Source organism: Miscanthus floridulus, chromosome 5 (assembly GCF_019320115.1).
Source record: "Miscanthus floridulus cultivar M001 chromosome 5, ASM1932011v1, whole genome shotgun sequence".
In the NCBI taxonomy this organism is placed as follows: domain Eukaryota; kingdom Viridiplantae; phylum Streptophyta; class Magnoliopsida; order Poales; family Poaceae; genus Miscanthus; species Miscanthus floridulus.
In genome coordinates this window covers 108387195-108409393 of record NC_089584.1, presented here as the reverse complement: position 1 = coordinate 108409393, position 22199 = coordinate 108387195, and the positions used below count along the sequence as shown (strand labels likewise).

The 22199-nt window shown below is 40.9% G+C and overlaps 1 protein-coding gene across 2 annotated transcripts; it reads right to left on the bottom strand.

The window, feature by feature from the left end:
* Positions 1 to 12895: 12895 nt before the first annotated feature.
* Positions 12896 to 18417, bottom strand: LOC136452957 (pseudo histidine-containing phosphotransfer protein 5-like). 2 transcript variants are annotated; one of them, XM_066453534.1, is made up of 6 exons: positions 18228 to 18417; positions 14274 to 14404; positions 14093 to 14161; positions 13496 to 13567; positions 13323 to 13395; positions 12896 to 13240 (listed from the first exon to the last, which is right to left on the bottom strand). In XM_066453534.1, exons 1-6 carry the CDS (start codon positions 18321 to 18323, stop codon positions 13190 to 13192), a joined length of 492 nt encoding a protein of 163 aa, XP_066309631.1. In that variant the 5' UTR covers positions 18324 to 18417; the 3' UTR covers positions 12896 to 13189. The 2 variants fall into 2 exon arrangements, with proteins under 2 accessions (XP_066309631.1, XP_066309632.1); XM_066453535.1 differs by lacking the exon at positions 18228 to 18417 and adding an exon at positions 14616 to 15432.
* Between the last annotated feature and the right edge of the window lie 3782 nt (positions 18418 to 22199).

The window sequence follows — 22199 nt, the reverse complement described above, 5'->3', positions numbered from 1 at the left end:
CGTAGGTGCTTTGCGAAGTGCTTAGGTGAAAGCTCTAGTTTGGTTTTGGTGAATTGATGAAACCCTAAGTGCTAACCTAGTTTATCAAGTGATCATGACATAGGTAGCACACTTCAAGTAGAGAAGCTAATGAAGATCATAGCATGACAATGGTGATGGCATGGCGATGATCAAGGGCTTAAACTTGAAATGAAGAAAGAGAAAAACAAAAAGCTCAAGGCAAAGGTATAAACCATATGAGCTATTTTGTTTTAGGTGATCAAGACACTTAGAGAGTATGATCACATTTAGGTTTGATAGCCATACTATTAAGAGGGGTGAAACTCGTATCGGAATGCGGTTATCAAAGTGCCACTAGATGCTCTAACTCATTGCATATGCATTTAGGATCTAGTGGAGTGCTAACACCCTTAAAAATATTTGTGAAAATATGCTAACACATGTGCACAAGGTGTTTGCAGGGATTCGGCGCTTTTGGAAAAATGAAATGTCTATTTTCTATTGCGCCGGATGCAAAATTCTTGGTGGTTAGCACATTGGAGCAAGGGTGAAGAAGTTAGAGTTAAAATAGAGTTGATCAAATTGATGCTAGCGTCGGTCTACTGACCGGACGCTGGGTCACTCAGCGACCAGACGCTGAAGGGCTACGTCCGGTCGAGCTGTCAGACGACACAGTGGGTAGGGTTGAGCACCGGATGCTGGTCTACGTCCGGTCAAGGTGGACCGGACGCGTCCGGTCGGAAAAACATGCCTCGGGGAGCTTACTGGAAACGACCGGACGCTGGGGCTTCAGCGTCCGGTCAGTTTTGACCAGAGCGTCCGGTCAGCTTCGTAGCCATTGGAATCTGACGAACAGCATTTGAAGGTGATGACACATGGCATCCATCGGGTGACCGGATGCTGAGGGCCAGCGTCCGGTCAGTATGACCGGAGCGTCCGGTCAGAGCGTGTTTTGCTCAGTGAAGGGGTATAACGGCTCTATTTGATTGGGGCTCTATTTATAGCCCCATGGTCGGCTGTGGCTGAGATCTTTGGCCATTTTCATTGACATAGCAACCTTGTGAGCTAAGCCAAAGCCCTCCCACTCATCTACATCATTGATTCATTATTATAGTGAGATTGGGAGTGATCCAAGTGCATTGCTTGAGTGATTGCATCTAGAGGCACTTAGTGATCGTGTTTCGCTGCAGATTTCGCTTGTTACTCTTGGTGGTTGTCGCCACCTAGATGGTTTGGAGCAGCGAGGATCGTCGAGCGGAGGTGGTGATTGTCTCCGGCTCCGATCGTGGTGATTGTGAGGGGTTCTTGACCTTGTCCCCGACGGAGAGTCAAAAGGTACTTTAGTGAATTGCTCGTGGCTTGTGTGATCCTCATCTTGTATTGATTGTGCGGCACCCTATTGAGGGTTTGGCGTGTGAAGCCAATTAGCGCGTGAATCTCCAAGTGAGTGAATCGTCACAACGAGAACTAGCTTGCCGGCAAGCAAGTGAACCTCGGTAAAAATCATTGTGTTCATCCTTTGATTCCAATGTGATTGGTCTCCATTGTTATTCATCTTTGTGATTGATTGGTACTTCATCTACACGGCAGTATAACTATCCTAATCACTCTCTTTACTTTACCGCAAACTAGTTGACAAGCTCTTTAGTGTAGCTAGTTGTGAGAGCTTGCTTGCTTGGTTGGTGTGGCTCTTTAGTTAGTCTTTGAGAGCACACTAACATAGAATAGTGTCTTTGCTATTGTGTGAGTAGACACTATCTAAACTAGAATTGTGGTACGTGGCTTGCATTTTAAGTAGGCTAGCGCAACACTTGCTTCGCCTCATAATTGTCTAACCACTTTGTTAAGTGTTGTTGTAGAAATTTTATTAGGCTATTCACCCCCCCTCTAGCCATTAAGACCTTTCATTAGGTTGATTAGACCACCGCTTATGCACTTGCTTTAGGTTTAGGCCTAGTGTTTAGTGAGGTTTGCATACCTCTTACCACTCGGTGCTTGCGTGCACCATTATTGTATATTGGGAGGCTTGTAGTCTTGCGAGATCACACCAACCGTATTTGTGGTGTGGCTGCCACCGTGTACCAGAGAGAACAAGGCCCGCGGTGTTTCGACCGGAAGCTTGATAGTGAAGAGGCAGAGAGCATCTAGGAGAGGCTTACGGGAAGGCGCGTTGGAGACCTACTTGCACATGGGGAAGGCCTAATGCTATCCACGAAGTTACCCGACTGGGAGCTTGGCCCTTGCAAGGGATTCCTTGCGAGGGGTTCCAACAAGGACTAGGTGGAAGCTTGCGTGCTTCTCGATACCTCAATAAAAATACTGAAGTCATCGACGGGAGTTTACATATCTCTACCTTGTTCTTTAGCTTTTACATTTAAATTGATTGTATTACTCCTTTTGTGATAGAGATAGCAACACATTAGCAAAAACGTAGTTGCACATTTAGATAGTTTATCTTTTGCATGAGTTTTGCTAAGGTTATAAAAAGAGGCCATAGTTTAGAAGTAGATTTTTAAGTTACCTAATTCATCCCCCCTCTTAGGCGTCACGGTCCCCTTCAATTGGTATCAGAGCAGGTTGGCTCAATTTGGACCCTTAGCTTAACCGCCATTGAGCCGGCATTATTTAGAGTGGTTGGGATAGATACCTCTAGGCCTCCGCACTTTGATGGCACTAACTTTCTCTATTATAAAGCTAGAATAGCTTGCTATCTTGAGGCGGTTGATTTGGGTGTTTGGAGAGTCACTCGTAACGGGATGAAACCCATTAAGAATCCCGAAAAACCCACAAAGAGTAATGAAAAAGAAATGCATTTCAATGCTAGGGCTAAAAATTGCTTGTTTGAATCATTTAGTATGGATGTGTTTAACCAAGTGTTCACTTTAAATACGGCGCATGAAATTTGGTTAAAACTTCAAGAGCTCCATGACGGCACATCTAATGTCCGTGAGCAAAAATATTATCTAGCTAAACAAAATTATGATTCCTTCACAATAAATGATGATAAACTTGTTCGTGATATGTATTCTTGTTTGAATCTAATTATCAATGAGCTCTATTCAACAGGATTAACAAAGCTAGATGATGCGAACATCATGAGGAAGATCATCTACGTGCTACCACAAAAGAAATATGCAAGCATCATCACCATCCTTTACAACATGGAGAACTTGAGCACCATGACCTCAGGCATAGTCTTTGGCAAGATAGTGGCATTTGAAATGTCACGTAAGATGGGTCAAGATGAAGCCTCTTCATCGAGCAAAGGCAACGCACTCGCATGTAGCGAGAAAAAGAAGATGAAGGGCAAGCAAGTTCAGATAAGCTCAAGCTCAAGCTCCTCAAGTGAAGATGAAGAAGAAGATGAGGACGATGATGATGATGATAAAGATTCAAGTGAAGATGATCAATTTTCCTCCACCTCCGACCTTGATGAAGAATCAATCAAACTAATCAACAAGGTGGAGAAGATGATCCAAAGGCTCAATGTCAAGGGTGCGCCCATCCAAATCCAAGATCTTATTTTTACCAATAAAAGAAATGAGCAAAGAAAGAGAGAATGCTATGGATGCGACGAGTTGGGGCACTTTGTGAAAGTTTGTTCAAACAAGCCCACACCCAAGACAAAGAAGAAGGCATGCAAGAACCAAGCCTTCACATCAGTAAGGTCATGGGATGATTCTTCAAGTGAAGAAGAACACCATCACAAGAGGCGAGAGCGCAAGCACTCATCATCAAGCTCTTCTATGTGCCTTATGGCACAAGGTAACAAAAGTTCATCCTCTAGTGAGAGTGATAGTGATGATGAAATGCCTTCTTATGATGAAATTATGCAACAAAATCTTAATTATGCTAAAATTTGCACTAGTCAACAAAAGAAGCTCGAAAAATTAAAAGAAAAGCTAAATAGTTCACAAGAAGCATACAAAACTTTACTTGAACAATATGAGAACTTTGCTAATCTCAATGTTGAACTATCTATTAAAATTGGGCAACTTAAGGCTAGTGCAACAACAAATGCATGCACAATCAATGATGAGCAACTTGTAAAGAAAAATGAAAGATTAAAAGAAAAGTTAGCTAGCTCACAAGATGCTTATAAAAGTTTGCTTGCTAAAATGGAAACCATGTACAAATATTGTGATGAGCTAACTAATAAAGTTGCTAATCTTGAAGCCGTTAGTACAACCCCCACCAAGGCATCTAAAAAAGTTCTATTTTTAACATGTCTAAAAAGGATACCTTTACTTCTTATAATGATTTATGTTTAGACTCATCTTTGTGCAACCAAGTTTGTGTTGAGAAAGTTGTTGTAGATACATGCACACAAGAGGTTGTAAAGGAGAATGAGCAACTCAAGCAAGAAGTAGCTCGTCTCACTAAGGATTTGACTCAAATAAAAGGCAAGGCAAAGCAAGACCAACTTCATCAAGATAACATCGTTAAGGGAGTGAAAAAGCTTAATGAAGGACAAATCGTGGTTTGCTACGTGTGCCATAAGGAAGGCCATAAGTCCTATGAGTGCAAGGTGAAGAATGGGGAAGGAGCAAAGAAGAAAGAGAAAAAGCAAACAAGCAAGTTCTCCAACACCTACACCAACAAGGTGGACAAGAAGACCTCCACACCTTATCTCTTGAAGAAAAAGAAAAATGACAAGGTGGTGGCCATCAAGGTGAACAAGCAAGTCAACAATGGGGTCAAACGTTTTTGGGTGCCAAAGGGAATTATTTCCAATATGAAGAGCGCCAAGAAGGTTTGGATCTCGAAAGGAATGTGAGAAGTCCAATGGACTTCAGAGAATTTGGAGACTTGGCAAAGTATGGGTGCATTTCATGGGGTGTATCAGGATGGACAAAATCATTGCCAAGTGGGTTAGTGAATACTATGGACCCAAATTTCCCTTCCCATGTTAGGTAACTAGATTCAATTTCCTTCAAGTAGTATCAATTTGCATTTCCTACAAGTGATTTTTTCTTACAAATTGGTATCTTTAAGCATCTAGTTACTTTTTATGCCTATGTTTGCATTTGCATATTTATATCTTTTGTCATGCATACACTAGGTATATCTTATGGTAGGCTTGCTCGGTTTTATTCTTAACCCTTGGAGCAAACCTACATGGTTTAAAATTATTTAGGAGCATGGCACATAGCTTGCATTACAATTGTTCATCTAATATGTGTCAAAGTCCAAATTATAGATAATATCTCCCGAATATCATCTTCAAAAATGATTCTCACATTCATGTGATGTCATCTTTCAAGTGGTATTATTGATTCTAAAATCAATGTGCATGTTTCCTACAAGTATTCCATACTTGTGTGCACAAATTTAGGGGGAGGTTACTCTACAAGTTGGATGCTTTGAGACTAACACCCTTTCAAGCTTATCATGTGTGTAGTAGTCTCATTCCAAGAAAAATGGGGTCTCCGAAGTTAAGCATCATACTTCAAATATTCACTACCTATTGCAAGTGGTAGAAATTAAATTGGTTTCCACATGTGGTATTTCTAAACCGATATCATCATGTTGATTTCATTTTGATATTTATATGCTTTCTCCATGCATTATATAGATTAAATTCCCTTGAGCAACAATTTGCCAAATATGCATATGCCTTGCTTTCTACCACATGTATGCATATATTTAGGGGGAGCTTAATCTATATAATGTGAGAGTCAAATTTTATGACCTATTCCACTCTACACATCAAGGATCACAAAGTTTGACCCTCCCTTGTGCTACTATTGTTTTTCTTTTCGGTGTTTGATTCCAAAGAGGGAGAATTTAGAGGACCAAAAGCAAGCATTAATAATTTACAAGTGGTAATGATCTTAGAAAGGGAGAATAGTTGATTATGGATTGCCTATGTAATGAGGAGAATTTGTAGGAAGCAAGGCTTAAATCCATAATGCCACATGGACACATTTTGCAAGGGCAAGATACATTTTAATGTAGTATCTTTTAGTCTTACAAATAGTATCTTTTAGCATCATATAACCTTGCCCCTTGCATTGCATCCTAGCAAGTAGATAGTTTTTAATTCCAAATTTTTATTATTTGCTTGCTTTGGTCGTGTTGTCATCAATCACAAAAAGGGGGAGATTGTAAGAAAAATGGACCTGGGTCCATTTACTTTGGATTTTGATGTTTGATGAACAACACAACCAAATTAGACTAATGGATTTGCAAGTGTTTGTGTTGTAGTTCAATAGGGTGCAAGACATGACTTGGACGAAGGCGACATGATGATCCGGTGATCAACACCATAAGAAAGACCTTAGAAGCATAAGAGAAGACACAAGATACCAAGCAAAGTCTAAGCATGAAGATAGGAACCAAGCCATATGCAAGATCGTGAAGAAACGAGCTCATAGAAGTGACCAGACGCTGGTTGCACAGTGACCGGATGCCCGATCAAGAGGCTCGACAGCAGCAGTGACCGGACGCTGGACCGAACACTAGCAGCAGATCGACCAGATGTAAGACAACAGAGTCCGATAGAGTACAGAGAGGTTTTAGAGCGGCGAAAATGCGACCAGACGTGTTCGGTGGCATGTGACCGGACACTGGCAACGTCTGATCAGTGAATCATGGCTCCAACAGTCGGGACGACTGGACATGTCCGGTCAGGATGTGATAAGCATCCGGTCGGCAGCAGAAAAGAGGGATTTCGTCCCCAATGGCTACTTTCTCAGTGGGGCTTATAAATAGACCCCCCAACCGGCCATTTGAGGAGTGTGGAGCTGAGGAAACATATCAAGGGTGTTGATACACCATTTTAGTGATCTCCACTTACATAGTGCTTAGTGATTCATTAGGTGATTAGCGTAGATGCTTTGCGAAGTGCTTAGGTTGATTAGACCACCGCTTATACGCTTGCTCTAGGTTTAGGCCTAATGTTTAGTGAGGTTTGCATACCTCTTACCACTCGGTGCTTGCGTGCACCATTGTTGTACATTGGGGGGCTTGTAGTCTTGCGACATCACACCAACCGTGTTTGTGGTGTGGCCGCCACCATGTACCAGAGGGAACAAGGCCCGCGACATTTTAGCCGGAAGCTTGATAGTGAAGACGACGGGGAGCATCCGTGAGAGGCTTGCCGGAAGGCACATCGGAGACCCACTTGTACATGGGGAAGGCCCAAGGCTATCCACGGAGTTACCCAACTGGGAGCTTGGCCCTTGCAAGGGATTCCTTACGAGGGGCTCCAACGAGGACTAGGGGGAAGCTTGCGTGCTTCTCGATACCATAGTAAAAATACCAGAGTCGTCGATGGGAGTTTGCATATCTCTACCTTGCTCTTTAGCTTCCGCATTTACATTGATTTGTATTACTCCTTTTGTGGTAGAGATAGTAACACATTAGTAAAACCGTAGTTGCACATTTAGATAGTTTATCTTTTGCATGAGTTTTGCTAAGGTTAGAAAAAGAGACCATAATTTAGAAGTAGATTTTTAAGTTGCCTAATTCACCCCCTCTTAGGCGTCACGGTCCCCTTCACCCGTATGCACACTTGTAGCCTCCTCTGTATGCCATTGTCCTCTTCTATTGAGTGACAAGCGCCACGTTGCACTCCCCATCCACCTCCACCTTTAATGGAGTCACGCCGGCGTCACTAAGCCACGCCTGAGCCAGCTCGCAGCACTGGTCCAATCCAAGTAATTGCGCACGCCAGAAGCTTGAAGGGGAGCCTAGCTACGTGCCAAGCCCACCCACTACTACAGTCGTACCGTGCTGAGTCCCAATTTGAACCTTCCCCCTCCGTCGACCACCTTAAGATCGAACGACGACGCCTATCCAATCCGTCTCGTACCATCCACCTCCATCCAATTTTGAGGCACTGTGTCTTGCCTTGATCCCCTCCACCCCTTGCGCACCCCACTTGCACTGCTATTGCCTTCCCAACACCGTTGACACGGTCGCACCACCATAGCCCGTCGTGGAGCTTGCCGTGTGCGCGTGGCCGAACGCACCCGATCCGTCCCCGGTCAAGCCACCATGTTAGGTAGGTTCTAGGTGAGTTGCTGATACCCATCCTTTAGTTCCTTTACTTCGGTTGTGTCTTGGCTCACTGAAACACGGCTGCCGCCACCGTAGGGTGTCCGTCGTCGTGGAAGGAGCTCTTGATCGCGTCTCTGTTCATCGCTTCACCTCCCACCGCTTCACGTATGCATCTGGGTGAGCATCGGCTTGCTGTCGGGGGCGGGGAAGGGCCAGGATGGCTGGCATAGCGGTCCTGTGCCAGCGCCGCCACGCCGGTGTGGCCGGAGTACCCGCCCGTGGTAAAGAAGAAAAGGGAGAGGGGCATATTTGTAAAAGAGCTGACTGTAGGAATAGTGTCGTGGGTCTCAGAGTGATTCATTGATAGGTCAAGGGGGTTTTCGCATAAGTAATCGGCACGCGCGGGCCTCCCTGTCGTGGGTCATCGCCGCGCGGTTGGGCCGTGCCCCGCGTGGGCCGCGACAGTGGATCGCGCGTGCGCGCACGCTGCGCGTGCGTGGGCCGAGCCACGATGGGCCGCTCTGGGTGGTTTCGTCCTTTTTCTTTTCTATGGAATTAGTTACTGCTTTTCTAATTTAAATTATGAACTGATCTTTAATGATTAATATAAAATTATGTAAGTGTTCTAAAATTGTGAAGTAAATTTTGTTAGGTTCCTAAATTCATGATCTAGCTTTTAGTGTATTTAGTTCATACAGTTCTGTGGTATCTTTAAGGTTACTTTATTTGTTGTAATATGCTTGTTGTTATTATGATTATTTAGAGAATGAATTTTCGTGATGAAATGGTAGAAGTGCTAGCTCTGAAAATTTTATGGTAGACTCGTAACATTATTAGGCACTCACTGTAATTTTTGTAGCCTTGGAATATATTGAGAAATATGGTAGCTAAGTATTCCTTGTTGTAGTTTATATATTAAATCGATAATAAAAATAGGGATGCCGTTAGTTGCTAAGATAATACATGCATTCTCATTTTAAGAGTTGTTGTTGCCGTATTATTAAGTGTCGCATCATCATTTTATGTATGTAGATAACGAGTTGGTAGAGTTCGTGCCTACGGGTGAGCAGGAGTACGAGGAGATCATCGAGGAATACGATGATGAGATTCTCGTACAGGAGGGAGCCCCGGAGCCATCAGTTGCTGACTTTGCTAACACCCCGTCTACCCAAGACAAGCCTCGATGCATAACCCTTATTTTGAATGATCACTGAATATATATGATGTGCATTTATGTTACAGGCATTTTATGGAACCTACATGCATAGATATATCTACCTATAAGTCCTACTAGTATAGGTCGAGTAGTTGCTATGCTCAGAATTTCGGTAGCATAAGTAACTTGCCGTTACTCACAATAGGTGATTATTATTATCACTCATGATAAAAATGGTGAAAGAAAAACGGAGACCGGGCAGGGATATGGTTTAGGTATTGGTGGGTGTAAGAGGTTGTGTCCTGCGGCCAACGGGGCATAGCTTGGTTACACTGTTTCTCTGTCTATGTCGATTAAGGACCGGTCATTGCATTGGGTTCTAGGCAAGTCATAGACTTATTATCCCGAGCACATACTTGTGTATGGGCGCAGATAAGTCTTGTTGCTCTCTTATCGTGGGTTCCGACTCTTTTCCGGACCGGCTGATTAGAGGCGGGATGGTGGAGGTCTAAGCACCGCACTGAGTCCGGGACTCAGGAGCAGGGGCTTGGAGTCTAAGTTTGGACGGGGACTTGGACCTCATGACAGAAGAGTGGTGGGTTGGTCCTGCTTGTGCCTGGGGTACAAGCGGGGTGTGTGTTTTGGGTTACCCAGCTGGGCACATTGATTCGCGAATCGCCGGCGATCCGGTATGGCTTGTCTACAGTCTAGCACCGTAGTAAGAACTAAAAGAGGAAAGGTGGTGAAATGGAACTGCTTGCTCAACCCCTGCTTGAAAGTAGAACAGTTGCTTACATAGAATGGCTAGATAATGAAATAATCATGACCGCTAATAATAAATATACATAAGGATTCACTATTAGTGTTGCTTTCCGTAAAAAGAAAAACCAGCAAACCATAAAGCTTATCATATCATTTGGAGTCGGGAAATTATTCTCACTAGTCGGATAAGTCTTGCTGGTACATTGTGTACTCAGGGTTTATTTACCCCTGTTGCAGGTGCAACTTGAGGCGTAGCCGTTGTGTGAAAGATTCTTCTGGTGGGCACGGACGGATCCTTATGTATTATCGATAGATATTTCTTTTTATTCCGCTGTTTAAATTTCCGTACTCTGAATTTGGTCCTGTAATAATGTATTTCTAAGAACTCTTGATGTATGAAATGGACTAAGCAATGTAAACTCGTTCTCATTATTGGATCATGAGGGGAAAATGTAGATTATTCGGGCTCTCCCTTGGGGTGTGTTCGACGGAATCCGCCCGATGTAGCTCGCTCTCGGGGTGCTTAGTGTCTAGTGGAAGACAAATGCCTCCGTAAGTGCATTATTTCAAGCGGTTCTACCACAAGTTGTCCCCATGGTTGTGGATCGCGAAGAGGAGCGGCATTGAGTGGCGAAGATGGCCAGAGAGACGAAAGTGGAGACGACGGCGAGAGGTAGAAGTGGAAGTGTTGTAGAGTAGTAGACGTGTATGATGCATCCCTCCTCATCTAGTGTGCAACAACCTGTGGAACAACGATGGCGAAGAGGGATGGCTCAACCACAAAGAGGGTCGGTGGATTTCGCTTGCCATGGAGAGTTCACCACCTTTGTCATGTAGGAGTTTGTGGCATTCATAGTTCTACTAGTATTCGGCTGGTCTTGTTCTCCTGTTAAGCATCATTTTGATCATCTAATGTTGTTTGATACTTCTTCCATTCTAAATTACAAGACGTTTTGAGTTTTTTAAAATATATAGCTTCTGCTATGTACCTAGGGCTTGTTTGGTACGACTCTGGCTACGGCTCCGACAATAGCTTCTACGGAGGAGCCGAAGGAGCCATATTAAACATTTGGGGAGGAGAATCTATTTTTCTAATGAATGGTAGAGGAGCCAGATCTAAAAAAAAAAGTGGTTCTTCCTTAAGTGCTCTGGCACCTCCGAAGAAGCACTTGACAAGGAACTTGCCAAACATGACCTTAAATATATCACCACGTGACGGTGAGTCCTATTCTGTTTTTTTTTTTTTGAACTGAGTCCTATTCTGTTACGTGTGTGGAGGCATTTCTGTGTTTTTGGGCAGCACGTGGTCACCCTAAAGAGCGGTGCATGGAGGAACTAGAGAGAGGAGACTAACAATCTTGTGTTAACTTCCTACTTACATGCATGTGGTGTCGTGATGTTGGCAGGCCCATCATTAAGCCGTGGTGAGATCAAGCAAGGAAATCGAGTATTGGGAAAGGTTGAAAAAAGACAACCTCGCAAGCTTTTTGTATTGGCAAGACAAGTGGAGTAATGTTTTTCCCCGATGAGCTCGGCTGGAGTCTTGGGGTTCCCACGATAGGATGCAAGGCAAAGACTGGAGGGGCATACATAAGGACTCAATAGATGGCAAGTATTGATGTTGACGATGATACGCAGGTTTTGGTAAGGAGAGCATCTCTAGCAGCTCCCCCATCCCTAATTTAACTATCAGACTGGGGGAGTTGGCTCAAAAACATTGTTCCAACTGCTCCTCTTTTCTATCCCCATTAATTGGTGATCACCAAAAATCACTCCAACTCTCTCCAAATAGAGGGGGAGACGCAACTCCCCTAAAAAGTTCACCCTAATCCCAACTGTCACACTTTTCTTCCCGCGCCTACTCAGAAAATAGAGGGGTAGCCCCATTAGCAGCAATGTCATAGGAGTATGACGGCTATGGGGTGGCGTGGCGACACGAGGCGCTGCAAGCTAAGGATGCAGGTTTGTATTGGAAGAGTTTGCGTGCTTCCAAATTAGTAAGGGCGTGGATCAATTCAAATTGCACGCGCGGATTCAAGGGTGGATTGAATGACGTGCCTTCAAGGGCTAAACTGGAAGGAAGTATAGACGACAGATGTCTGTACTTGCAACTAGAGTAATTTGGTTGGTCTAGGTTGCAGGAGGCGGCTACGATGAAGACATCGAGTATAGCATTGCAGCGAAAACAGAATGAAAAGATCACAATGCCTCGAGGGGAGGAGGGTGAATAGGTGTAATCTGAAACTCAAAAACTTTGCAGTGGATTAAATCACAGGCACCAGAATTTTTGGTCCTGATCGAAATTTCTGGATTTGTCTATAAATTCCTGTGAGGACTAAATTTCACCCTGGAGAGGAATGAGCTAACTACGACCAAATTTCCGGGCCATGGAGAGGAACGAGCTAACTAGGCTAGGAAATAGAGGGAGTATATATCTTTCTGTTTGCCCGGTTGGTTTGGTTGGCGGCCACCTGCCGTCACCAATCCCTTCCAAGGACCACGGTGTACCAGACGGCGGCATGGCGCTCAGAGCACGCTAGGCACCGGTCCAACATAAGCACTGCACAGCGTCCTGATCCACATGCAATCCCTCCTTTATCACCTTGATCCTGAAGTGTAGGGGCACTGCAACAATACGCTTCTGTTGATAAATGAGCAAAAAGAGAGAGAAAAAATGCATGAATAAGCCTGGTGGACAAAGACTCTAAGAGGAAAATAGCAATACTATGACTTATATACTTCTGTAATCTTATTCCATCGTTTCAAAATAAATCAACTTAGTTATCCTAAGTCAAATTATTTTAACTTTAACCAAATTTATAGAAAAGATTATAAATATTTATGACACGAAATTAGTATCATCAAATACATCATGAAGTATATTTTCATCATCTACTTATTTGATGCTATAAATGTTATTGTTCTTTACTATAAAATTAGTCAAACTCAAGATAATTTGATACGATGATTCCGGGAGTTGATTTATTTTGGGACGGAAGGAATACATTACACATGAGACAATAATACCATCTTTCAGGCAAGCTTGTAAACTCACAGCTACACAAGGTTCCCATCCCTTCCTCTCCTCTTAACTTTTTTTCTTGAAAAAATAATCTCTTATTACAGTTTTATGCCTATCCATATGCATATCATCTCTTGTTTCGCTTCGTATGCTGACCCCTACTTGCTGCGCAGCAGGGCCACTGGGCCAGTTAGTTGTAGTGAGCCATCTTCTTGTGCCATACACCCTTTTCCTGCTCCTAGTTCTTACATCCCGGGCCTGGTGGCAGCTCCAGCAGGACCAGCTTGTCGTAGCAGCTGTGTGTATTAACACAAACTGAGATCCAGGCTCATGACACAAGCTACAGAACGATGGATGAGATTTACCGTGGATGATTACCTGGAAATAGGCCTCTAGTTTCTGCCTCAGGGCACCGTGCTCCCTCTTCACTTTATGGAACGATCTCATGCAACTGCAAACCGAAATATGCCACAGGAGTAAACAATGGCTGTTCTCATTTCTTGACATGAGACAAAAATCTGAAAGAACTAAAAAGCCAGAGAGATACAGACCCTTCAACATTTCCCTGTCCACAGTAATCCCTGAATGACATGCACTCACTCTTCATCCTTGAAGCACCAATGCTGCATCAAGTTTTGTAACATCGTCAAACACACGTAAACTTTATATAAATATAAAACAATGATAATGTGTTCAGATGTCAGAGTTATGCTTTATTTACATGTATTCAGAACCATGCCATGCTTACAAAAGTTCATTCGCACACGTTAAGCTTTTGGTTGGCACACAAAACTACAAAATATGAGTTTTCCTCTGAGATACCAGACCACCTTAAAGCCTCCAAGAACCTTGGTTTACAAGCATACTGGACATGTCATTAGTGAGGCATTGATATGCTTCAGATCCCCCCCCCCCCCCCCCCCCCCCCCCCCCCACACACACACACACACACACTTTTTTAAGAAGCTGAAGCATGCAGTAGTTGTTTCAAAAAGGATAGTGTCAACTTTGCAGGATGTTCAGTTAAACTCATAGTCCTCATTATTCACAAAACTATAAAGTAAGGTCTGTGTGCTGTACTGAATCAGGCACATAGCATGGATCATGTGCAACTGAAAAAATATATCCAGATGCAGCACCAGAGCTACCTGGAACAGCTGCCTTTTAGCTGCTGCATGTATGCATCCCATCTATTGAAATCTTTGGGGTATTTTTCTCTGCAGTGTCACAAAATTTTAATCAGTCAAGTTCAACACTTCTGCTTGCATCGTATTTTCTTTCTTTTTGAACAAGAAAACACTTCTCCCTTGATATGCCCGTTTTACTTACAGAGCTTGTTCAACATTTGATATTAGCCTGGCCGAGTCCTTGAAAAACAAAGTGGCAACCTCTTCCGCAAAATTAGGACTAGCTTCATCCTGCAAGTCTTCCACCTGGCAAAATTGCTCATCTAGGTACCCCTGTCGATGAAATAAAACTTACTGAGTCAGCATTTGGTATATAAAAGGAAAACATTGAAAGCCATAAAACAGCATAGAATAGTGTTTGCCATGGATGGGATCAAAAGCAGGCATGCTTATACATAGGAAAAAGGTATGATTGAACTTCTAGGTCCTTGTGAAAGCATAAAGATAAAATATTGATTAGAAATCTCCAGAGTATAATACAGGCCTGATCAAAGAGACTCTTTTTCATGGATGCAGCTTGGCGACGCAAATTAGAATAATCCATTCGTATGAATGACTAGCCAAAGGGTGGCAAGGCGAAGGTGATACAGATAGGAACACACTTCACAAGTTACAAGACATATATAAACAGGTGGGAACAATGGATACAGAAAGTTGAGCATGCCATATGCTTATATAGTGGAGGAGGCAGTTACTATTTGTCTACCAAACATAAGTGAAACTTAGATATTCCAGTTTCTGGATAACAAATGTAAGCATCTTGCATGCACAGGTGATTTGATTGCCACGGTGTGCACAAGATATACACATTTTGGAGAGTGACTTGAATAGATGCGGATTCTTGTAGCCTGTATCTCTTTATAAGAGATATATGTTGGTTTATAACAATCGCAAAGAAATCATTAAGGCCCCGTTTGGATCCTAGGAATTGAATTCATTCGAATAATTATAATTTAGGCACATATTAATTAAGTTAATATGGTTGTATATGGAACATATTTGTATGTTATTGTTAGCCATACAAGGGAGATACTTATACGTTGCATTTCTACTATAGAGAAGTGAGTTGAAGAGCATGCTATAAGTTGGAGAGTAGAAACATAGCATGGTGATCTATAGAATCAATTTCGATCTCCCGCTATGAATTTGAGATAGGCTTATATGTGAACTTGGGAAAGTTGTGGAATGTCAAATTCCAAACCAAATAGCCTATAATCCATTAAGTAGATTCCAATTCCTCCAAAATGAAAGGATCCAAACGGCCCCTAAAGGAACTTACTTTTAGGAATTATCAAGAGTTAACCTGTTTCATGGCATCCATACAATTTCCCGAATAAACCCGATCAAAGATAGGATTAGCTGAGATCAGCAACAATGGCTTTCTGTAGGTGTACGTAAAACATGATAACTGCATTATTATTTGACTTGACACCCCCACATAAAAGTAAACACATTTGAGCGAAGAGAATTAAGATCTAATACAGTATACTTCCAAATTTTCTCACGTTGGATTGCTCAAAAGAAAACATATTCATGGACTACTAGAACAAGTGAAGAAGTCTCAGGCATGATCTTAATACAGAGTCATAGAAGTCTGTAGATTGCAGCTTAGAAAACATGGGTCAATCATGCAATTTAGTTAAGCTGAAGCGCCCTAAATTACTTCAAAATTACAACAGACAAACAGTTTAAAGCTTTCATTACAACCAGCCTACACAGAGTTACTGAATCATGTAGATGGAAGCTTTTTCCTAACTCCATACATGGTATCGAAAGATTTAGCACCAGAGATATTCAGTTCTCATTATGTGCTAATCAAGTAATCATTAGCATTTAACAAACTATCGTTTAATCACTGTTCACCTACGCGGCAGTTAAGCTCATTTACACGCCGTGTAAACACTACACGGTGGCTTGCCATGTCCGTTTAATCAGCCGTTTATCCCGTTTAATCACCGTTTAGTCTGTTCAAATGGCCATTTAGCTCGAATAAATAGCTAAACAATAGGTGTCCCTTTAGTCTGTTTAAGGAAGTGCAAAAATCAGTATATTTACCTTATATACAGTTGTAATGTTACCTTTTGTCTGTTTTGTGGGTCAGTGAAATAGAGAATTTCTGCTGTGGTCTTTAAACAACAACATCCTAAGATTACGCAAGAAATTCTCCCGTGACAAATCCCAGGATAGAATGTAATCAGACAAATGGGAAAGCTGGAACAAGATGTCTTTTTGTGCCCCTCAAAGTTCAAACACAATGTGGTGATAAAATCTGGGAGAATGACTGATAACTAGAATAGGGCCAAGATGCTTACTTTGAGCCTCAGCCAAAGAAAAGTAGGACAAAGAATAGACCTCAACAGCTTGGTCCAATTGTCACAAGCCAATGTTCTCTCAGAGCATGGGACCACGTGGCAAACTAACAGTCTTTTGCCAAAGGGGTAAAAGAGATTCATTCAATGATTGATCAGATGATTGCAGTTCACCCCAAGTCAACATCACAACTTGATAAGAGGAATACGGCATGGATCAGAAATTCGAAACAAACAGAAAGCCTATACAGGAAATGGGTATCGGCAAAAAGAAAATTCTGGACAAGTCATTGCCATTGCCACAGATGAATAAACAGCAAACATAGTCTGCATGCAAGCTATTCAGTCAGTACCTTCCCCGTATGGTGACTAAATATTCACAAATATCCCAAGGCATATGGTCCAACTGTTCATTCCTGTACTGTTGTCTCTATCAATTTCATAAGTGAGTATTCTCAAGGCAATAATTTTCCTTCTGCCACAAATCTATTTGTCATTCATTATGTCCTTTTCTATGTAGAAAAGGGATAGTGAACATGGCCCCTTCAATAAAAACAAAAATTCTCAAGCTCTATATGTTATCTAAATCAAGATGATACACCCACAAGGACGACATCTCCTGGAAGGAAAGCTGCTAACAAACTTGACAAGCCTGAGCTCATCCATCTAATCTCCCAGTTCCCCCATCATCGTCTAACTAGAAACTAGGAAGATTTCTTGGCAGCTGCTGTCATCTTGACAAGCGTCATCACCTGAGAGCCTTGGAAGTTGGAAGAACAGCTAAAGGACTGTAGAATGGAGCTAATCCATTCTGATTGCTAATTTGACCTTTTTATCAAACATAAAAAGATAGTTCTAGTGCATGAATAAGCATCAGGACAAAGCTAAGTTTTTTTAGCATTTGAAACTTTGAAGCTTGTCTTTCCTGGTAAATACTTCACACTATAATGTCTGGCTTCTACATATCAAGGTCATCCATGCTCTACGGCTTGCACATGATCACATTATCAACACTCAGCAATCCATTTATAGCATAAGAGACTAACTTTCCACAATCTAAAAGTAGCATCTGCATAGCACAACATGAACTGGATGTGCATGGTACCTCCAAAAGCATCCTCATGGATTTCTCATCCACAGTGCTCCAGGAAGGAACCTAGATGCTTGGTTTGATGTGTACGCTCCATTACTTTTTGGCACATTAGTAGATTTCTGTTCTCACCTAGAAAGCACCAACTTGAGCAATTGTTTCTCCACTCAAAATTTACTTACAAATCAGAAACTTTCCTCTTCCATTGGATAAGGTGCACAGAGAGTTAAGTTTTGGATGAGGATATAACCTGTGGTCACTAAAACACTAACAAAACATTCACAAATCTTTTGAGATGCACTGCACATAGTGAGCAGACACAGCATGATCTTCTGCAGTTCAGCAACCAACTCACTGGAAGTCACACTTCCAGATTCTGAAGCTATGCGCTAGAGATGCAAGTCAGTAGCCAATGGTGTTTTCTGGGTCAGCTAATAATTAGGTGGGATGGCCTTTTAATTCATTTTATCAAGTTCTAGGTGCACGCAAGTGACACCTATCCAAACATGTTACAGAAACGAGCACTAAAGCTTAACCGCCAGGAGCGATCTTTTTCATCCTAGTACTAGAAAATAAAGATCGCATGGTCTTAGCCGTCATGCTCCCTCTAGATTGGTTTGGTTTCACTCTCATACCAGAACCGATTCCCACCTAACGACATCGGTAGGGAGCGGAAAAGAAAGGCGTGGGTACCGACCAATCGAGAGAGGATCCTCCCCGTCCGGATGAGTGCGCCGGCCCGATCTCCCCGCGCGGCGCGACGTGAATCGGAGTTCAGCCGCAGGTTTCGCATCGGGGGATGCCGAACGGGTAGGGGGGAAAAAGATGGCGAAAGGCGCGCGGGAAAAAGGGCGGTGGGAGCTCAAAGCGACCTAGGAAGGTGATGCCGGCAGAGGGTGAAGTGGTTAGTGAGATACCTAGTGGGGCGCAGCCCCGCAGGACGAAGGGGACGGCGGCGACGGGGGCGGCGGGTGGCCGATTTGGGTGTTTTGTGCACTTTGTGCTGGCTCTGCGTCGCCGCGGAGACGTGGAGAGCCAGGTGACCGGGCGGTGATGGATCGTCGCGGCCGCCGCCCGCCGATGTGTCGGAATTGGACCTTACCAATATGGGCAATGGCGCTCGTATTTTTTAAAATTTTAATTCTTTTTTAGTTTTTACTTTAAAAATATTCCCGCTTAGTTTTTAAAATTTTATTTTTAGCGCAACAAAATAACGCTGTTTGTGTTCGCGTGACGAGAGGGGTCACGTTAGACGTCGATTTCCACGTGAAATCTTGTCACGTCGTTCCTGTTAATGCAAAATTATAGTTTTGTCGCCCTAAGCGGGAGTGGTGTGATAAGGCTTCACCTTAAAAAAATCATATCTTTTTGATATAATGTTGGATGAAGATAATTTTTATATGAAAATTATATAGGTTAATGAGATTGATAACTTTCTAGTTTAAGTTTTTTTCATTTGGGATCGCTAAGGTGGTCAAAAAATAATATAAACTTTCCGTAGCATAATAATCGCTTGCGTGTACAAGCGTCTGTCATCTTTTAAAAAATAATTTTGTCTTGTATGAAGTAAAATGAAGATACTTTTATATAAAAGTTATAACTCTAAATGAGATATACAACTTTATGGTTTTGAATTTTTACATTTAAGATCGTTAATATAAATTGCATCGATGAGATCTACAAATTTTTAGTTTGAGATTTTCATTTGACATAGTTAAGATGCTTAAAAATTAATATAAATTTAAAAGACATATAATCCTGTACAAGGATATGCCTTTAAAAAAATTATATCTTTCTTATATAATGTTAGATAGATACTTTTCAAATATAAGACGTAGATCTTATCGGGAGCTACACATTTTATATAAAAAGTATATTTATCCAACATCATATTAGAAAATATATTTTTTCTAAAAAGACACGGTTAATATATTCCTTAAAATTTATAAAAAATTATTGAGTACCTTAATGATTTCAAATAAAAAACCTCAAAACTAAAAGTTACCGGTCTCATTGATAGCTACAATTTTTATAAAAAATATCTTCATTGGACATCAAAAAGAATCATATATGTTTTGCGCGATTAATATATTAATAAAACTTTATTATCTTTTATTATCTTAGCAATCTCAAATATAAAAACTCAAAACTAAAAAGTTATAAATCTCACTGGAAGCTATAACTTTTATATATAAAGTATCTTTATTTGATATCATACAAGAAAGATATTATTTTTTTAAGGCAACAAGAGCTGATACACGACTGAAAGTTTATATTATTTTTTGGAGCATCTTAACGATGTCAAATAAAAAAACTCAAAACTATAAAGTTGTATATCTCATTGAGAGCTATAACTTTCAAATATGAAGTGTTTTCATTTGACATCATAAAAGAAAGATATTATTTTTCTAAACCAACAAGCGTGTGTACACAATTATTATGTTGCTGAAGCATCTTAGCGACCTCAAATAAAAAAAATAAAACTAGAAAATTATATATCTCAGCTCTATGATTTTTTATATAAAAATAATTTTCATATGACATCATATGAAAAATATAAGATTTTTTCTAATATTGAGCCTTGCCACACCACTCTCTCTGCGCATGATAAAACAGTACTGCCACGCTAATAGGAGTGCCATGAGATTTTTTTAACTTTTTCTTAAAACAAATTCTAAATCTAAGGCTGTTGCTTTTTTATTTTTAAATCTAAGCCACGCCTAAGTCCATGGCACGATCAAAACACGTTGCTGCGCCACATGCATCGGCGCGGCACGATCTGCCACGTCAGACAATGATTTTCGTGTGTAAATCATTGCCGTGCCACTCCCGTCGCAGCACCGTAGCGCCGCGTTAACCAGACTGACGCGGCAAGGCACATCCTTAGAAAATTTATGTCTTTTTCATACGACCTCGGATGAAGATGATCTTTATATAAAAATTATAGCATTCGATGAGATCTACAACTTTCTAGCTTTGAGTTTTTTCATTTAAGGTAGTTAAATGTTCAAAAAAATTAAACAATATTTCAGCAGTATATTTATCACGTACAAGCGCTTGTCGTCTTCGAAAAATCATATCTTTATTATATGGAGTCAAATGGAGATCTTTTTATATGAAAATTGTAGTTATCTATGAAATCTATAACTTTCTAGTTTTGAGTTTTTTTTCATTTGAGGTCGTTAAGATGTTCAAAAAAAATTAAACAAAATTTTAGCAGTATATTTATCTCGTACAAGTTGCCTTGGAAAAATCATATTTTTGTTATATGGAGTCAAATGGAGATACTTTCTATATGAAAATTGTAACTATAGTTTTGAGTTTTTGCATTTGAGATCACTAAGATGTTCAGTAAAAATAATATAAAATTTCAGCATCGTATTAATCGCGTACCCGCTCTTGCCGTGTTGGAAAAATCTTATCTTTTTTGTATGGTGTTAAATGAAGATACTTTTTACATAAATGTTGTAGCACTTGATGAGATCTATAAGTTTTAAGTTTTAAATTTTTTCATTTGAGGCCGTTATCTTAGGTGTGCGACGTCACTAATTACTAATTGAGAGTCGACTCAGAAGTTCAGGTGCTACCAAAAAAACAAAGAGTTTAATCATATTTTGATTGTTAAAGGTGAATTGGACCAACTATAAAGTTTTTAACCTCGGGACTTGGAGGCACCTCAATAAAATCTTTGACGGATGGAAGTCTTAGAGGTCCATCCGCTCCAAGGGCTCTATGGGTGTATTTTCGTTTTATTTGTAAGAACTTTTTCTTTGGGTGAGGATGCAAAGACTTATTTTTTTTTTCTTTCTTCCAGTAAGGTTTCTTCTTGTATTTCTCCTAAGTGTTCTATCCTAGAGAGAAAGATAAGAAGCTGGGAGTCCACGGTTCAGAGGGCTTCACAATAGAATTTCAAACCGTCTGGCCAATTCCACCAAAAAAACAAAACGAATAGCAGGTGGAAGTGGCATCAGATACCAATGAAACCTTTTATAAATTCTATTAAATAACTTATTCAAATTATTACTAAATTTTCTTTTGAATGAAAGTAGCATCAAATGCCAATAAAATCTTTTATAAATTTTATTAAAGAATAACTTATTCAAATTATTATTGAATTTTCTTATGACATGATATGTCATATTTAATTTCTAACTTTTTTCACCATCTTTAGATTAAAATTTTATGCAAAGCAAACGATGAAAGTGTAAGTGAGATAATAATAGTACGTGCTTCACTAAGCTATCTACAATGGCCATTGCACGCGGTTGGTGCACAGTTCTTTTCTATGAGCACCATAATACCATCATCTAACAAACCAATCATCTTCATCCGTTCTGGACTCCCGAGTCGACTCTCGATTGGTAATCACTCACATCGCGCGCAAAAGATAATGACCTCCAATGAAAGAAAACTCTAAACTATAAAGTTGTAGATTCAATCAAGTGCTACAACTTTTATGTAAAAAATATCTTCATTTAGCACCGTAGAAAAAAGATAAGATTTTTTCAAGACGACAAGAGCTTGTACGCGATTAATACGACGCTGAAACTTTATATTATTTTTTTTGAACATTTTAGTAATCTCAAATGCAAAAACTCAAAATTATAGATTCGTAGATCCCATCTAAAGCTACAACTTTCATATACAAACTCCATTTACTCCATATAAC